General features: G+C 43.1%; 1 protein-coding gene across 1 annotated transcript in view; it reads left to right on the forward strand.

Moving 5' to 3' along the window:
• Positions 1-695: 695 nt before the first annotated feature.
• FAM184B (family with sequence similarity 184 member B) overlaps positions 696-19,691 on the forward strand; it is a 132,481-nt gene continuing 113,485 nt past the window's right edge. The window contains exon 1 of the mRNA XM_025438386.3: positions 696-1,096. Within this exon, the coding sequence (XP_025294171.3) occupies positions 950-1,096 (147 nt within the window). The 5' untranslated portion in view covers positions 696-949. The remainder of the gene's footprint in view (positions 1,097-19,691) is intronic.

A 19,691-nucleotide genomic window follows, 5' to 3' on the forward strand; every position in this document is an offset into this window, starting at 1 on the left:
CTCTGATGACTTTTCCTCTGTGCTCCTACCGCTTCTTGTACTACGGGTTCCGCGCTTTCTCGTCCCAGATTTGTCACCAGCTCCTTGGCCGCCCCTTTGGCTTTTTCTCTTTGTTCGCTGATCTCTGGCAATCCTCCCGCAACGTCCGGGCTCCTCCCCAAGATGGGGGAATGGGGGTGCTACCCGCAGCCCTGACCGGGGTCCACGTTGTGCGCCCAGGTCCCGGTACCTCGTCGCGTCCCCGCGACTTGCTCTTACCTCGCTGCCTCTCTCCTGACACTCTTGACATCCCGCCCGCGCCCCCCCCCCGCCCCCATCCCATCTCATCTCCGCCTGCCGCGCCGTGCTCCGGGGCTCTGGAGCCTCTGGCGGAGTGTGCTGGTCAAGGTGCCCTGTCCCTCGCTACCCGTTCGCCTCGGAGAACATCGCCAAGGGCCCCTTCCCAGACCGTGCGCCCCGGCTGCCCGAGGCTGAGGGCGGCTCTAATTTTCCCTTGGCTTGGGATGCCCACCGCGGGCGGGGGCGGCCGCCGCTGAGTCCGGAGCCTGGAGCCACCCACGTGTCCAGGAGCGCGGCGCGGGGCCAGCGCGAACCTCTCCAAGGCCAGCGGCTCCTGGCCGCCTAAGCTCTACTGTTGCAGGCGAAACCCGCACCGGCCGGAGAGCGGCGCGCGGGTCGCGAGCCGCACGTGCGGATCCTCTGCGTCTCGCCGCAGGGTGCGGGTGCCCGCGGAGGTGGCGAGCTAGCCAGCGAGCGCGGGGGCGGGGAGGGGGCGCGCGGGCCGCGGGAAGGCCGACGCTCGGGGCGGCGGGGCGGGAGGCCGGACTGCAGTGCCCCCCGCTCCGGAGAAAACCCACACGCTCACACGCCCGCGCGCGCACACGCACGTGCACATCGCGGGCAGCGAGAACACGAGCGAGAGCCCTTGAGTGTTGGACGCGTTTTAGCCATGGCTTCTGTCCTCAACGGCAAGATTCACGCGTCCGGGACCTGCCAGGGCTCCAAAGCTGATGTCCGCGGCGCCGCCGACTGGAGAATGGACTGGGATCCCGAGATGCACGTGAAAATGTGCAAAAAGATCGCCCAGCTCACCAAGGTAAGGCGAGGCGCTGCGGGCCGGCGAGCTGCGCGCCCTGGGGGCCCCAGGTTGGGGGAGGGCGGGCGCGCCCTGGGGAGGCTCAGGCCGAATCCGGGCAGAAACTTTGTCCAGGAGGCCAACCGGTCAGGGGAGCGGTCCTACATCTTGGTAACTTGACCTTCTGGAAGCACCATCCTAAAGCAGCTGAGAGAGGATCCTTGCCGAGGAAACTCCTACAGACTGCCGCTGAGCAGGTGGTCTGTGCTCCCAAGGTGGGAAACCTAGTTGAATCAGTACTGGTGTGTGTGTGTGTGTGTGTGTGTGTGTGTGTGTTTATGCACGCGTGTGTTTTCCTTTACCAGCTCTGCTCAAATGATTGTGTCTGGAATGTTGTGATTTTATTCATCGCTGTACTTTACAGCTGGAGAGGTCATGTGGGCTCTATTTAAACACTTGATTAATTTATTCCTTCATTCAACAAATATTTGAGCCATTTGTTGAGTGCCAGCAGCTTGCCTGGCACTGTACTAGACCTGGAAGGCAGCCCAGGGGACTTACTATCAAACTGGGTGCAGATGTGTGTAAGAGCATAAATGGAGAAGCGCACGGTTCACCCATTAATTATCGGAATACAAAAGACCTTGGGAGGTCAGCCGGCCCATCTCCCTAGTCTTCCCAGGGACGGGATTGAATCTCTCTGGGACATGATGAAGACCAGCAAGAAAATACCACCCTGCCTTTTGCTAGCCCTCTGCAGCTTCCCTATTAGGAGCTAGAGCTCCTTGTTGTAGATGTCCCTCCTGTGCCTTGTATAGATGGAAGCAACATCCCTCTCTTACAAGGTCCCAGTGTGTATAGCTGTTTGCCTTGGGGTTTCCTTTTGATCTCATAATAAACTCCTGATAACATACTGCTAGCGGAAGGGTCAGGTCCAGATTCTGTCCAGTAGTTTATGAGACATACTCTCTTTCCTATCTTCCTTCCACCTCCCCACATCCATTTTTTTTGAAGGTTCACAGGCATTTTTCTCTCTATTTGGCCAGAGGAAGATCGGATAGAGACTTGGAATTGGGCATTACCTGCCTTCTCCCGCCCCTCCCATCAACTTCTTCACATTCTTTGCATGTGAGCCTATCTCCAAACAGTGATATCTTTAGTCAAGGATAGAAAAAAGGGAATGGAGATACCCCCTGAGATCTTGGCATGTGTGGCTGGCCACAAATCTAATCTACATTTATCTAAATGTGACATCAATCCCTACAAAGTATTGACTTCAGGTGCTAGGCACAGTATAAGACATCTCGGTCTTTAAGGAATCTAAAATGTTTCTGGAGACACAAGGTTTGAAATATGGAAAGAAAACTAAAAGATACTACGGTAGAATCAATTGCTAAATTGAGTATTTCAAACTATGAGTTCTACAGAAGTAGAAACAAAGGGTAAGTCGTGATGGTCAGGAACAGTTAGGGGAGATTTTATGGAAGAGATGAATGTTGAATTCAGTTTGAATTGATGGAGTGCCTACTGTGTGCCAGGTGCTGTGCTGAATACTGATGGCATAAAGCTGATTAAGACAGTCCCTACCCCTGTGTATATAACACATGAACAGATCATTGCAATACAAGGAGTTAAGCATTCCACTCAGAAGTATTTATGGCACACCTTTTACGTGACGAGCACTGAAGATACAGCAGTGAAGAAAGCAGCACGATCCCTAGCACATAGTAGGCTGTGTTTCTCAAAGGATATTTTTGCATTAGAAATCATAATTGATTCTTATTATGTAGTGCTTCTCTTCATGGTTTTTATGTTAATTGCTTATATTTGACATTTTAATATTGATATCAATATTCTACTTTTCTTTTGGCTAATGTTTGTATGTCACATATTTTGCATCTTTTTATATTGAATCTTCCTGTAAGTTCTATTTTAGTTGTATTTCTGACAGGTGAATTTAATCCCTGTACACTGATGGTGATTACTAATATATTGGGGCTCATTCTTTTATCATGTTTTATGTTTTTCATTTACCATCCTTTTTCATTCTTCCGTTTTCTCCATCCCTGCCTTCTATTGGATTAATAAAATGATCCATAGTCCCTCATTTTCCACTGCTCGTCTGAGGGTGTTAGGCTTTATTTCTGTTCTTCTCAGAATTGTCTCTTATTTTTCAACATACATACTTAACTATAATTTTTTCTGACAAAGTTATTATGTAATTCTGTCTTCCTGCAAAATATTTTTTAAAGATTTGTTTACTTATTTTAGAGAGAGAGAGAGAGGGAGCAGGGGAGGGTGAAGGGAAAGAGGGAGAGAGAATATCTTAAGCAGACTCTCTATGGAGCCTAGGGCTCCATGCAGGACTCAGTGTCACGACCCTGGGATCATGACCTGATCTGAAATCAAGAATTGGATGCTCAACCCTTTCAGCCACCCAGGTATTCCATTCTTGCAACAGATTTTTTGTGCACTTTACCCATTTAACAGTCCTATCCTTTCCCATCTTGCCATTGTTGTCTAGGGTAGGGTATTTGAATTTTTTAATTTAAAAATAATTTTTACAGGGGTGCCTGGGTGGCCCAGCTAGTAAAGCTTCTGCCTTCAGCTCTGGTCATGATCACAGGGTCCTGAGGTCAGCAGATAATCTGCTTCTCCCTCTCCCTCTGTTCTTCCCCCCCTGCTCATGCTCACTCTTTCTAATAAATAAATAATATTTTAAAAAATCATTTTTATAATCAAGCATTAATTAAATCCACTGACATTTCATCACTTCTTACTATTTTTTCTTGAATCCAAAGCCTTCCATTTGGGTTCACTTTTCTTCTAGCTGAAGTTCATTTATTAATAATCTTTCTCTTGAGGTCTGGATAGGGGAAGGACTTCTGTATGTTTGAAACTGTCTTTATTTTGCCCTAAGTGTTGGGTGATAATTTATTTGGGTATAAAATTCTAGTGAACAGTTATTTGCCCAGAGTGCAGTGATGAAGATACTCCATGGTTTTCTGGCACTGGTTGTTGCGGGTAAAAATTCTACTGCCAGTCTAAGTTTCATTCCTTCATAGTCAGCCTGCCTTTCTCTTGACAGAATTTAGAATTTGTGTTTGTTTTATTTTGGTGTTCAGCAGTTTCACCAGAACTTTCTAGATGTTAGTTAGTGTGCTTCCTGTTCATGACTGGTGTGCTCTCTTTAATTCTGGAAAATTATCAATGCTTTTCTCTTCAAATATTGATTCTTTGTCATTGCCTACATTCTCTTTTCTGGAATTGCATTAGGTTAGTGAAGAAGCCTCTTCATCTATATCCTGAAATGTGATAAAAATCTTTTTTTTTTTTTTTTTGCCTCTTTGTTGCATCCTGGTGAATTCCTCGATCCAGTCCTTCTGTTTGCCAGTCCTCTAAATAATTTGTCCAGCCTAGAGTTTTAAGTTTTAGAACTTCAATAATTATATATTTCATTCCTAAGATTACTATTCTTATTTCCTTTCTGATTTTAATAACTTAATTTTTACAGTTTTATTGAAGTATAATTTACACCTTATAAAATTCATTTATTTAAGTGTATGATTCAACATTTTCAGTAAATGTACAGAGTTGTTACACTATAACTACAATCCAGTTTTAGGACATTTTTACTATCCCAAAGAAACCTGTCGATTCATAGTCAGTCCCCATTCCTACACCAACACCAGGCAACCATTGATCTACTTTCTTTCTCTATAAATCTGTCTTTCCCAGACATTTCATCTCAATGAAATGATACAATATATGGATATTTCCATCTGGTGCTTTTCACTTAGTTGGGAAATCTCATCCATGTTGTAGCATATGTCAGGCATTCATTCCTTTTGATTGCTCAGTAGTATCCCATTGCATGGATGTGCACCTTCTGTGGCAGACTTTTGGGTCCTTTTCACTTTGGGGCTATTATAAATAATGCTGCTACGAACATGACATTCCTATGCAAGTCTTTGTATGGACACACATTTTCATTGCATTTGGGTAGATAACTAGGAATAGAATTTTGGATTACATCTTATTTTTTTAAAGATTTTCTTTCTTTATTTGAGAGAGAAAGAGCATGAGCCAGGGAGAGGGGCAGAGAGAGAGAGGGAGAAGCAGACTCCTCACTAAGCAGGGAGCTGATATGGGGCTGGATCCCTAGACTCTGAGATCATACCTAAGCCAAAATCAGACACTTACCCAACTGAGCCACCCAAGTGTCCCTGAATTGTCTATTTATGTTTAACTCCTGAGGAAACTGCCGAACTATTTTCTAAAGTGACAATATCATCTTATATTGTTCAGCCTACTTTTCTGGGAAAACCCAATCCAACCCCATGTGCCCAGTTCTTGAGTGACAATGAAGTACACTTCTTTGCTTACTTGATTCACTCACTTCCCTTCATTTTCCTCTTGATGCTTCCTCTCCTGAGATGTCTTCATCTCTAAAAGTTGAGTCCTACTTATCTATTAAGTCTCACTTCCCCCCAGAAAAGCCTTTGAAAAACCTTGCTTTTGAAATTAACCATGTATTCATTAATTATACATTGTGCATTCATTATTTTTTCTTACATCTGTTTTTTCCCAGAAGTTTATACAATGCCTGGCACATGGTAAACTCTCAGTAAGCTTGTTAAATTTAATTAAAATTTCCTCCTACAGATTTGGTTAACATTTCTTTCATGATATTTGTCCATCTGATATCATAGTTGATTTGTATATAGTATGTCCCTTAAAATCATAAACTCTACTTTATTCACAATATTTTGCACTTGGTAGACAATATGTGTTAGGGTAGTAAATATTCATTTACATAGTGATTCAGAGTCCAGGGTGCACATTAAAATCACCTGGGAAGCTTTTAAAAATACACCAGTGAGATGACAGCTAGAATGCAATGCCTGATACTAGACTGGAGTCTCTACTGGAGGGGGAAAAATGCTGCAGCGAGACAGTCCAGTTTACTGATAAACTGGAATGTGATGATAGAGAATTTAAAAGCATCTATGTCAATGTTGAATTTTCTAGAGTTGAAAATATGCTATGTAACTATGCACCAATATATCCTTATTTTGAGGTAATGCACTTTGAAATAGGTCTTACTTTTTAAAAAAGATTTATTTATTTGGCAGAGGGAGTGAGACAGAGAGAAAAAACATGCGTGTGCAGGGATGGGGGTTGGGCAGAAGGAGAGGGAGAGAAAATCTCAAGCGGACTCCTCCCTGAGCATGGAGCCGAACACATGAGGCTCCATCTTATGACCTGAGATCATAACCTGAGCCAATATCAAGAGTTAGACACTTAACTGACTGCACCACTCAGGCACCCCCAAACTGGTCATCTTTTAAGAACATAAAAATGATGTCTTACTCACAAAGCATTTTATTTTGTAAATTAAATATAGAAGAGCAAATGATAAAACAAATGGGACAAATGTTAAGCACCTGTGAATCTTGGTAAAGGGTATATGGGGATGTTCTTTGTACTATTCTTTTTCTGGCAATTTTTTCCTAAGCTTGAAATCATTTCCAAATAAAAAATTAAAAACAAACACAAAGCATATAAGACCCCATGCTCCATCTGTGAAGGAGAAGAGAGAGAGGTGACAGTCATTGCTGTTTTCTCAGAGCCCCTCAAGAGCTCTTGATGTTTATCCAAGGTCAAGAACCACTGTTTCAGAGCAATTGAAAGTTTAAACAGTACAGTGGGCACAGAGGAATTATTTAGGCGATAGGAGGTTCCTAATCCATTCCCCACCCCAGCCTTTGGGAAGCTTTTGGTCTTGAAAGCATCGGGCTAGGTTTGCCCAGCCCAGACCCTGGGTTCATCAGACCAACCCTGCTTTTGCCCTGTTCTAGCAATCTCCAACTGATTCTATTTTTGGCGGGGCTCTCCACATCCTCATACCCGAAAGGCTTGGCATCCTTCATATCCAGAGATTCCTTAGTTCCAACTTTGAAGGAGGGATGGAGTACCTTGCTGCAAATATAAGCTTTATACTAGAACGAGAAAATGAATAGGAAAGTGTGTGTTCCCTCTCTGTGAGCCATCTCTCGGATGAAGATTGACTCTCAGGAAATGAGACCACAACCTTGTACTGACCATTACCATGTACTCATGGCACTGCCTCTCATCTCCCAATCACAGAAGAGTGCCCAGGAGGCAATGAGCAGTCCTGTTAGGTGCCAGAAGCTACCAAGCTAGAAGTGTAAATAGTAGAGTAACCCTACAGAGCCCTCTTGATCACCCTTCTAAAAGGATGTGTGCCAATCTCCTGGATTGCAGACCCTGCAATCAAAGGCCTGCAGTTGCCACACGTTAGTAATACCTTATGATTTTTTAGTGTTTATAATATTTTCTTTTTGAGCTTCAAAGGTTTATATTAGTTCCTCACCCCTATCTATCTTATTTATTTATTTATTTATTTTAGTTGACACACAATGTTAAATTAGTATCATTTGTACAACATAGTGATTCAGCAGTTCTATGCCTTGCACAAATGCTCAAAACAGTAATCACTGCATGATATATTATTCCAAGACTACATTCCCTAGGCTATACTTTTCATACCCTTGCCTAATCTATTTTATTTTAAGATGTATTTATTTTAGAGAGAATGAGAGAGAGGGTGCATGTGGGTGGGGGAGAGGGAGCGGAACAGAGGAAGAGACTCCCTGCTGAGCCTGTTGTGAGACTCAATCTCAGGACTCTGAGATTACAACCAGAGCAGAAACCAAGAGTCGGACACTTAACCTACTGTACCAAAAGGCACCACTTGACTTATCTACTTTATAACTGGAAGTTTGTACCTCTTAATCTCCATTTCCCCAATTCTCTTCTCCTCTAGCAACTACCAATTTGTTCTCTGTATTTATGAGTCTTTCTGTATTGTTTGTTCACTTGTTTTGTTTTTTAGGTTCTACATATGGGTGAAATCATATGATATTTGTCTTCTGTCTTATTTCACTTAACATGGTACCCTCTAGATCCATCTGGGTTGTAGGAAGTGGCAAGGTTTCATTCTTTTTTATAGCATTCATGTTTTTGCAAAGCCTTTGACATACTTATTCATCCTCTGTGTGCACAGCAGTCCTGCATGGCAAGGAGGGAAGCACCATCCCTAATAGGGAGAGGAAAAATCTGAGACCCAGAAGAGGGCTAGCATTCTTGCCTGATGTCACATTAGTATGTATTGACAGAACCCAGGACATCCAGAACCTAGTGTTGGGTGTGTAGAGGGGAGGGAGGAGGATGAAACTTCTTTCCTGGTCATCCTTATGGTTCCATAACCTCTCTAAATCATTTTTACTATTTTTTTTTCATGGAAGGGGCAATGTGTATCCAATTAGTGAGGCTAAGAGCAGGAATAGAGCAGAGCTCTTTCGTCATCCTCCCTTTTCCCTCATGGAGTGATCTGCTCGTAGAAGCACACATTCTACTCTATCTTTCATGCCACAATTTTACATCATCTTCCCCTGGTCCAACATCTACTAGGACACATTAGCAGAGACAATGGTACTGATGTGTGGGGGAAATCGTGGATGTCTGTAGGGATGGAGTGGATGATATTGTTATGAAGTATGAGTATAAAATCAGAAAGATTAAGAAAAAACGGTTATAATTTATTTTTCAGATTTTTAATTTATTCATTCAAGAGTGAGCAAGTGAGAGCAGGAGCAGCAGTGAGGGCCAGAGGGAGAAGAAGAAGCAAGACTCCCTGCCAATCAGGGAGGCCAACATGGGGTTCAATTCTAGGACCCTGGGATCATGACCTGAGCTGAAGGCAGATGCTTAACTGAGCCCCCCAGGTGCTCCCGAACAATTATAATTTTGACTCAAAGCTATCTTTTTTATTTGATTTAATTTAATTTAATTTGATTTAAACTTGATTTATTTCTAGAGGGATACTTCTTACTCTTATTTATACTAATAAATTTAAATGAAAATAAACATGAAGACATCTGGAGAGCTAATGAATAATTTTGAGGTTTACCTTGGATTGTTCTTCCTTCTGATCCTACTTATATGGCTGGTATCATCTAAAATACCATCTCTTTAGAGAGAGGCCCTTTCTGATCTTCCAAAGGGGCCAACTTTCCTCATCTTTAATTGGAAAAAAAATAAGTCTTTCTTCCTTGGTGATTTGACAGCGGAGGTTTCACTTACATAACATGGAGCATCTCACCCAGGGTTGGTTGTGTTGTGAACATGATAGATACTGGTTTCCCTTCCCTTTCTGAACTGGAAGACCTGCAGAAGGATAGGACTCTTGCTCAGTCATCAAAACCAGCAATGGGAACAAAGCCAGCCCTTCTCTGGGACGGGAGGCAGTGTCCTAAAGCAGTGGGAGTGATTCCTGTTAGCACAGAAGTCCTCAGCAACAGGCTGCCACCTGAGCCCTGTGTTTTCATGGCTTAAAGGTGTGGACGTTTTCTTGCACCCACTGACTCCTGTAGCTTCTCTGAAAATACTCTCCTGCTTGTGGCAGCTTGTTTGGGGACAGATGTTTAAACAGTTCCATACCAGTTTGCTTTAGGATTCTAGATTGGAAAACCGCAGCTCTGTTTTAACAAGTTCTTCCTGTTGGAATCTTTCCATTTAGTGACTCAATTCATGGTGTAAAGATGGCTATCTCACAAAAATCTTTTTTTGCCATAAAACACAATGAGAGACACCTCGAGTTGGGTGCCTTTGAACTCATGAAGATGCCTCCACTTTTGCATGACCAATTTGATGTCTGCATCAATCCTTTCTCCACATGGCAGCCAGAGTGGCCTTAAAACTGAATCACACCCTCAACACACTGTTGGTGGGAATGTACAACATCACTGCTGCCTTGCAAAACAGTCTGGCAGTTCCTCCGTTAAACAGAGCTATCATATGAACCAGCAATTCCAGAGTACCCAAGAGAAATTAAAACATACACCCACACAAAAACTCGTATACATTTTCAGAGCAGCATAATGCAGAGTAGCCACAAAATGGAAATAAGCCAAATATCCATCGACTGAAGAACAGATAAAAAAAAAATGTGGTACAAAGTACAAAGTCAGGGTGGGAGGGCAGGTACTGGTTAAAGGATGTGGGGTTTCTTTTTGGAGGTAAAGAAAGTATCCTAAAGTCAGTTGTAGTGATCGTTACATGACTCTGTGAATGTACTTAAACCCACTGACTTGTACTTTAACTGGGCAGATCCTATGATGTATGAGTCGTATCTCAATAAAGCTGTTAAATTAAAACAAACAGACAAAATAAAACCAAACAAACTCAATCCCATCTTCCTCCTGTTTACATCCAGTTCTGAAGCAAATCCTATAAACAAATAAGGAAGCAGCCCTGCTCTGTTCCCCATCTCCATTTCCCCTTCTGCCCCAACCCTTGCCACGTGGCCTCCTGAGAGGCCTGTTGTTCACCCTTGCCCCCTCACACAGTGGCAAGAATGAGATTTTAAAATATAAACCAGAACGTTCTTCTGTTTATTTTATTTTTTAAGATTTTATTTATTCATTCATGAGTGACAGAGAGAGGCAGAGACACAGGCAGAGGGAGAAGCAGGCTCCATGCCGGGAGCCCAACACGGGACTCGATCCCGGGTTCCCAGATCACGCCCTGGGCTGCAGGTGGCGCTAAACCGCTAGGCCACCGGGGCTGCCCTGTTCTTCTGTTTAAAACCCACCAGTGGGGCAGCCCCGGTGGCGCGGCGGTTTAGCGCCGCCTGCAGCCCAGGGTGTGATCCTGGAGACCCGTCGAGTCCCACATCCGGTTCCCTGCATGGAACCTGCTTCTCCCTCTGCCTGTGTCTCTGCCTCTCTCTCTTTGTGTCTCTATGAATAAATAAAATCTTAAAAAAATAAAATAAAATAAAACCCACCAGTGGCTTCCCGACCCATCTCTGAAGTCCTCTCAGCTCCATCTGCCATCATCACTTTACCCACTCACTGTTTATTGCTTTCTGTTCTCCCCAGAGGAAGTTCCTTGAGGGCAGGAATTTCTGTCTCCTGCCTGGAACAGTGCCTGGTTAGTGACCGGTGCCCACAGGTGTCCGTTGATGGGCTAAAGGCACAAAACTCTTCCTGGACCGCTCTTTGCTCCTAGGATCAAATATCCAATTTTAACCACCACCTACATATGTCTTATGGGAAAGCGGGGAAGCTTTTCCCAAGGCGAGAATTCAGGAGGTGCTAATCTCGAATTTTCTGAGTGGTGTAGAGAACTGGTCACATCTGACAAATAAGCGGACCTCCTCAACTCCCTCCCAGGCCTGCATCTGATTCAGTCCCTCTGAGCCCCTGACCACAGGCACAGGATCTGATCAATCTTGGTGCCTCCATTGGCCAGACTTAAATTCCCTCAGAACACCAGAATTATAAGTGAAATAAAACAGCAATGACCAATCATACCCGGTTTTAGAAAACACACCCATTTTAGAGAAGTCAAAATGACAAGCAAACACAAAAGATTTTAAAGCATCTTCAAACCTGTAATAACTACAGTGATATAATAACATAATATTCTTGTATGTCCTACTATACAATTTCCCATGCAAATATGGACATATAATTTCTAAAAATAGAGTTACATCATACATAACTATTGTGTTACCTGGGATTTTTTATCCTTGAGCTCTCCAACATTTCATGGTTGTGTTAGTATTCCATTGCATAAATATTGTATAACTTCTTTTATCTGGGAAACGTTTACTGAGCACCTGTTATGTGCCGGGTAAAATCCCTTATCTCATGGCACTTACAGGCAAGATAAATAAAATGTGAACAAAGTCAATAGAAACCCTTTTGTTCAATATCATTTGAGCATTTTGAATAATTGAAAAATGAAAACCATGAGGGAAAAAGTCTAACACATCTGTAATATTATGTAAAAAAAAAAAAAAAACTTTAAACAGGGATCAACAAGCTATGCCCATAGGCCAAATAAGCCCACTGCCCATTTTAGTATGGTTTGTGAATCAAGAAGGGTTCTTACATTTTTAAATGTAAGAAAAAAATTAAAAATAAGAACAAAATTTTGTGACTTGTGAAAATTATATGAAATTCAAATGCAGTGTCTAAAATAAAGTTTTATCGAAACACAGCTATGCACATTCATTTATGGATTATCTAGGGTAGCTTCTATTTGGCACAAAAATGATGGCAGATTTGAATAGTTGGGACAGAGCCTGACTAAAGCCTAAAATAATTACTATGTGGACCTGTCCAGAAAAAGTTTGAGGACCCCAATTTAAAACATATGTAAACACTCATTCACTAATCTTTTGCTGTGAGGCTCAGTTTTAATTCTTTGGGATGGCCGCTGATTGGCATTACACCTTTGTGTTACACAAACTGTCCCCATAGAGTGACCTTCTAATTTATCACCCAAATTGGACACTTCTGAGAATGAAAGGGGGCACGAGACCAGGTAGCCAATGAAGCAACAGGAACTGTCCTGGACGGCCCTGTATATGAGGTCACTCTACCCATAATGCACCTGTCCTATTTCCCACAATGCACCTGTCCTGTTTCCCACGATGTACCTGTTCCATTTCCCACAATGCATCTGTTCTATTTCCCACAGCACATCTGTACTTTTTCTTATTTGGGTGTCTTAATGTGAAGATAATCTAAAACTTTTCACTTCTCTGTCTCTGTCATACCTAATTTGATAATACTTTTTTTTTTCCCTTAGCAGCTTTTCTTTACTGAATCTGTCCAAAGCATTCAACCTAGTTTTCATAGGAACAGCTTCCTTTTTCCATTCAGATATAACTGATGTAGTATGATGTTAGATTATATCAGCAGCAAAATACAGCAGCAAATACAACTGGCATAAACAAGTGACAATGTGAGTAGAATTGTGGTTTTCCAGAGAAAGGATGAAGAGTTTTAACTTATCCACAAGTTTGTTGAATGGAGACTGGTTAAGTCAGCTTCTACTGTTTTTATATAGAAACTGAATTACAATATTGCTATGCTTCCAAGGAAGAAGTATGGAAACATCAAACAGCCTGAGGGCTCAAGGAAGTTTCCCTGAGATAGGCAGGGACTATTATTGGTAGACATTTTAGTTGATTCCAGTTTTTCATTATTGTAATTAGTATTGTGATGGTCATTTTTTTTAAGAGAGGGAGAGGGGGCAGGGGAGGGGCAGAGGGACAGGAGAGAATCTTTTTTTTTTTTTAATTTTAGAGAGACAGAACGAGCAGAAGGAGGAGGACAAGCAGATTCCATGCTGAGTGGGGAGCCCAATGCGGGGCTCAATCTCATGACCCTGAGATCAGGACCTGAGCTGAAATCAAGAGTCCCACACTCAATGGACTGAGCCACCCAGGTACCCTAGAGAGAGAGAATCTTAAGCAGGCTCCACTCCCAATATGGAGCCTGTTGTGGTGCTCAATATTACAACCCTGAGATCCCATCTGAGCCAAAATCAAGAGTTGGACACTTGACCAACTGAGCCACCCAAGTGTGCCTATCATGGACATTCTTGAGACCTGATCACTGCACAGTTGCTTAATTATTTTCCTCAGTTAAATTTCTATGAGCAAAACTAACCTTTGCTACAAGTAGACTCTATGAAGAAATATCAGGAAGATTGGAAGGGAGAGCTGGAGAGAGGAGTATTTAGTAATTAGTTGAAAACAGTATCATAGACAAGGTGTTCACCTTACTTGTTAATTACAAAGCTTGCCTTTTTAAAAAAGATTTATTTATTTTGAGAGAGAGAGAGAGAGAGCCAGCGAGCACATGCATCATGGAGGGGGAGGGGCAGAAGGAGAAGAAGAGAGAGAATCTCAAGCAGGCTCCTCAAGTGCAGAGCTTGATATGGGGTTTGATCTCATGACCCTGAGATCATGACTTGAGCTGAAGTCAAGAGTCAGACACTTCACTGACTGAGCCACCTAGGAGCTCCCAAAGTTTGCTGATTTTAAAGGCAATTATTACAGTGCTCTTCCTTTATAATCCAAATACTGGAACAGTTCCATAGGAACAACACTCGTAGTTGCAGAGACAATGGTGTACAGTAGTTCCCCTGTCTCCATGGTTTCAGCTACCTGGAGTCAACTATGGTCCAGATACAGATGATTTTCCTCATGTATTGTGATATATTTGTCACAGTGAAGGCATTTTATCAGCTCACATTATCACAAGAAGAAGGGTGAGTAATATATTTTGAGAGAGAGACTACATTCATGTAACTTTCATTACTGTATAGCATTAAAATTGTTCTATTTCATTAGTCATTCTTGTTGTTAATCTCTTACTATGACTAATTTATAAATTAAACCTTATCATAGGTATATATGTAGGGGAAAAAACATGGACTACGGATATGTAGGGTTGATACTTTCTGGGGGTCTTAGAATATATCCCCTGCAGGTAAGGGTGGGGAGGAGCACTACTGTGATTACTTTCAAACTACACTGACATAATCAGAAGTGTAGATTATCAGTTCACATTCTGACTGCTTAATATACCTTAGTAATGAAGTTACTCACTATATTCTAATCCTCCAGAGTAAGAGGACACAGCTGGAAAATGCTCCTAGATTGCTCAAGGCATCAGAGAAACAAGCAGGTTTCTCAGAGCTCAGGGGTCCAGTAGAACCAGTGGCACACCAGTGGTTCTCCCTTTCTTGTCCCTGGTCTCCTGAGAGAGCTTTTCTCTTAACTATGGAACCATCAGAACAGGAAGCAGGGAGCTACTTGTGAATCATTGATGTCATCATCAGAAATAGTATTCTTCTCAGTCTTTTGAAGCAAAATGGTGGTAAAATCTTCCTGAAAAGCAATGCCCCTGCCTACTCAACCCTGAACAGCTACTGTAATAACTTTGACCCTTGAACTTTAGGCTCTCATCTGACTAAAAAGCAGGCCCAAGGGACTGTTCAGTCTTTTACTGCTTCGTGCTAATTGTGTAACTGGCAGATGCTGTCTTCTCTTGTTGGTAGTTGTGGTAGACACAAAAAATGGTCCCCCAGTAGATATCAAATCCCTGGAAACAGTGAATCCTACCTCATTAGGAAAAAGGGTCTTTTCAGGTTAGGTTAAGCATTTTGAGATTAGATAGACTTCCATTATCTGCATGGGCCCTAAATCCAATGACAAGTGTCCGTAGAAGAGAACAGTGGAGGGAGATTTGAGACAGAAGAGAAGACATAGAAGAGGTAAAGGCCATATGAAGACAGAGATTGGAGCAGTACTGCCACAGCTGAGGAAAATCTGGAGCTGGAAGGGGCCAAGGATGGATGATTCCCTCCTTGAGCTTCAGGAGGGAGTGAGGCCTGCAGGGCCTCTTGAACTTCTGACCTCCAGGACTATGAAAGAATAAAGTTCTGTTGTTGCTGTTGTTGTTTAAAGATGTATTTATTTAAGAGAGAGAGAGAGAGAGAGAGAAAGAAGGGGGAGGGATAGTGGGAGAGAATCTCAAGCAGACTCCGTCCTTGAGCAAGGAGCCCAGAAACTGGGTTTGATCCCACAACCCGTGAGATCACAACCTGAGCGGAAACCAAGAGTTGGAGGCTTAACCGGCTGAGCCACCCAAGTGCCCCATAAAGTTCTGTTGTTTTAAACAAGTCTCTGGTGACTTGTTATGGCAGCCACAGGAAACAAATACACTGGCTTTTTACAGACCTCTTCACCATTACAGAAGGCTGCTTCCACACCTGCTGGGCTTCTCTCCTCTGGTAACTGTCAGTGTTTTTTAACAAAACTTCGCACCAGCAAATGAAAGCTGTTGAGTGGAGGTCAGGCAACTACGCATTTTTAAAATTCCACTGGTGGCTGTGACTTCAGCCTGACCCTGAAACCATGGCTTCTGGCCTAGGTAATAGGTCCTGGTCCATTGCCAGGCCTGGGCTTGCCCTGTCTGGTAGCAGAGGGATTGAGTGCCTCTCTTATTTCCTGCACTCTTTAGGCCTGGGCTCCTCATATGTTAGTATTAAATACAAGTGGCTAGGGATGCCTGGGTGGCTCAGTGGTCGAGTGTCTGCCTTTGGCTCAGGTGTGATGCTGGGGTCCTGGGGTCAAGTCCTGCGTCACGCTCCTCTTGGGAGCCTGCCTCTCCCTCTGCCTATGTCTCTGCCTCTCTCTCGGTGTCTCTCATGAATAAATAAATAAAATCTTAAAAATACATATGTACATACAAGTGGCTAGGCCTACCTGTGGCATTGTAGTCAGTCAGTCCACAGTGAGGCCTGATAATATGCATTTTATTTTTATGTTAATTAAAAAAATTCTAATTTAAATTCAATTCAGTTAACGTATAGTGTATTATTAGTTTCAGGGGTAGAATTCAGTGATTCATCAGTTGCATACAACACCCAGGGCTCATCACTTCAAGTGCCCTCCTTAATATCCATCACCCAGTTACCCCATCCCCCATTCTACCTCCCCTCCAGCAGCCCTCAGTTTGTTTCCCAAAGTTAAGAGTCTCTTATCATTTGCCTCCCTCTCTGTTTTTGTCTTATTTTATTTTCCCCCTTCCCCTATGTTCATCTGTTTTATTTCTTAAATTCCACATATGAATGAACTCATGGTATTTGTCTTTCTCTATCTAACTTATTTCACTTAGCATAATACCGTCTAGTTCTATCCAGGTTGTTGCAAATGGCAAGATTTCATTCTTTTTTGATGGCTGAATAATGTTACATTGTATATGTATATATATACATGTATATATACCACATCTTCTTTAGCCATTCTTCTGCTGATGGACACATCTGGGCTCTTTCCATAGTTTGGCTATCGTGGATATTGCTGCTATAAACATTGGGGTACATGTGCCCTTTCAGATCACTACATTTGTATCCTTTGGGTAAATGCCTAGCAGTGCAATTACTGGGTCATAGTGTAGCTTTATTTTCAACTTTTTGAGGAACCTCCATACTGTTCTCCAGAGTGGTTGCCAGTTTGCATTCCCACCAGCAATGTAAGAGGGTTCCCCTTTCTCCACATCCTCACCAACATCTGTTGTTTCCTGAGTTATTCATTTTAGCCATTCTGATAGTTGTGAGGTGGTATCTCATTTTAAATCAGTTCAGGTGATGCTTAAGCTGAGCAAGTGTTCAAGATAACTGAGACTTCCCTATTTTGTCTTCCTCATTTTGGAACTTCCAGCCGCTTCTAGAATAGTGCCCAGCTCTCCATAAAATTCAGTAATGAGTTGGATTACTTTGAACCATTAAACCCTTGAGGACCAGAACCTCATCTTATACCTTTTTTTATATGTGTTTAGCACCTTGTGGAGGTGCTAAACACAGAGAGTGCCAGCAGGAGACGTATTAAAGGGTGTGTGTGCCAATAAATCTTCCCATGTGTAAGAGGTGCCAGCACATCACAGTAAGTGCCAAGGGGTGCCAAAATGGCAGAGCACCCCTCCCCACTAAGAGAGGTATTACATTGTGGGGGACCATCATCAAAAAAACATGACTGCCAACTGACCTGTGAGCTGGACCCAGGCACTTGAAGACTCCTTACCTCCTCTCCTGTCCTCGGAATGTGAGCTCCACTTGCCTTTCCTGCTCCCAGAGGCTGCTCCAAGGACATAGTCTTGAGATGGTGATGTCATACTGAAAACACTGACATGATATAAATGACTGCACCCTGTTAGGGCCTTTGTAAACCTTTAAGATTTGGAGGGCAAGTGTGGGGATCCATTTGTATTGCTGCCACCCAAGACAAGCCTCATAGGAAGGTTCCCTTTGCTATTATTAAAACTGCCACCTACCAGGCTGGAGTGGCCTGCCTCTTTCTTCTGTCCTCCTCTGGGTGTGCTCAGCCTCTTAAACGGGCATTGACCTATTTTGAAGGTTTTGAAGGAGTGACAGATATTATTCCGCCTAGCTTACCCATGTCTCAGTCTCATTTTGCACTCTGCTGATGATTTTATGATGAGGATGACAAGCATTTTGGGTGACATCAGAATTAGGGGACTACAGATAGGATGTTGAGGGGTCAGTAATATGGGGGTGGGTAAGGGTGATACCTTGACATTTTGAAGACAAAGTTTGTCTAGATCATAGTTTTAGTTAGGCCAAACCAGTGAGAAAGAACTTGTTTTCTGTTTTTTTTTATATATATATTTTATTTATTTATGAGAGACACAGAAAGGCAGAGACATAGGCAGAGGGAGAAGCAGGCTTCCTGAGGGGAGCCTGATGTGGGACTTGATCCCAGGACCCTGGGATCACGACCGGAACCAAAGGCAGCTGCTCATCCACTGTACCACCCAGGTGCCCCTGTTTTCTGGGTTTTTGTTCGTCATCTTGCCAGGGTAACCTGCCCTTGAGAAGTGTGCCCCCGAAGCATCTGCTTTTCCTTGCACTTGCAAGCTCATTAATGGCATTTTCCCAGAGACCCAGAAATAGCAAATTCCATTAAAAGGCTTATCATTAAACACAATACAACTCTTTATGTGGGAGAAGGATGGCCTCTGAATAAGAGTCCATTAGGGCTGTGGGCTGGAAAAAATGGGTCAGCTTTCTTTTAAAGGAGAAATTAATACAGCAGGCAAGAGCCAGCAATACTGTCGACATTCATCTTGCAAAGCTTTTCCTCTTCCTGCTGCCAAAGTATGCCTGTCCAGACTTGCTATTCCTGTCCTCAGCCTCCTGGAGCAGGGCCCATTCGTCCTAAGGAAGCCTATCAAATTATCTGGTGACAGCCTAAATAAATATGAGTGGGGAGATTCGAACTGAGTATAGGGTTGTGTGTGTGTGTGTGTGTGTGTGTGTGTGTGTGTATGAGCAAATGTAATCTAAACCAGGCCTCAGGAAAGCAAAAGCTAATCAGCAGCTCTCTCCCCTTTGGTGGGTCCTAATGTCAGTTCCATGAAAAGTGGTTCATAGCCATGTACATCAGATGCTCTCCCCAGAGAAAAACTGATATAGAGAAGCTTGTTCCATTATAACAGGTGAGTGCTCAAAAGAGCTGTGTGGTGTGCAGGCTCCTCATTGTGACTTAAGCTGAGACACAGGGCCTGGTGGGACCTTGATAGCTGAAATTGACAGGTCAAGAACTAGCCCTGAACAATGGGAGTGAATATCCCATTGAGACTCCAGGGATGCAGTGTCTGAAAACCATAGACAACACAAGAATGAGTCAGGCACATGTCTGCAGTGGGAGAGCTCTTCAGCTCTGGCGCGGGGCGGTGGGGGGAGGGGAGGTTCTAGAAGGTGGGTGATTCAGAATTCAGAGAAGCTGGCTGTTAGAAGTAGGTATTTGGAATTCTGCCCAAATTCAGCAGGATCCCCTGCTAATAGGACATAGACAAGGAGACCCAACTCTATAGGAGGAATTAGGCTGGGCCAGGTTCTTAGCCAACAACATGGAGAATTTAATGGATTTGTAAGATATTCGAGGGGGAGGTATCTTGCAGGAAATTTGATATATGGTTGCACCGGGTTTGGATGTTTGTATCATTGTTCAGCAAATATTCACTTACTCTTACTCCCTACCCCCATCCCATGAACAGAGATTACCTCCTCATCCCATTAATGATGTGCTCCTCCTTGAGACTTGCTTTGGTCCAAGGAATGCTAGAGGATGTGAACATGGGCAGAGGCCTTTTTTTGCTTGTACAATTTGGAAATTGCCATGGGAAAATCATGTGCTGAG

Source organism: Canis lupus, chromosome 3, assembly GCF_003254725.2.
Source record: "Canis lupus dingo isolate Sandy chromosome 3, ASM325472v2, whole genome shotgun sequence".
In the NCBI taxonomy this organism is placed as follows: Eukaryota; Metazoa; Chordata; class Mammalia; order Carnivora; family Canidae; genus Canis; species Canis lupus.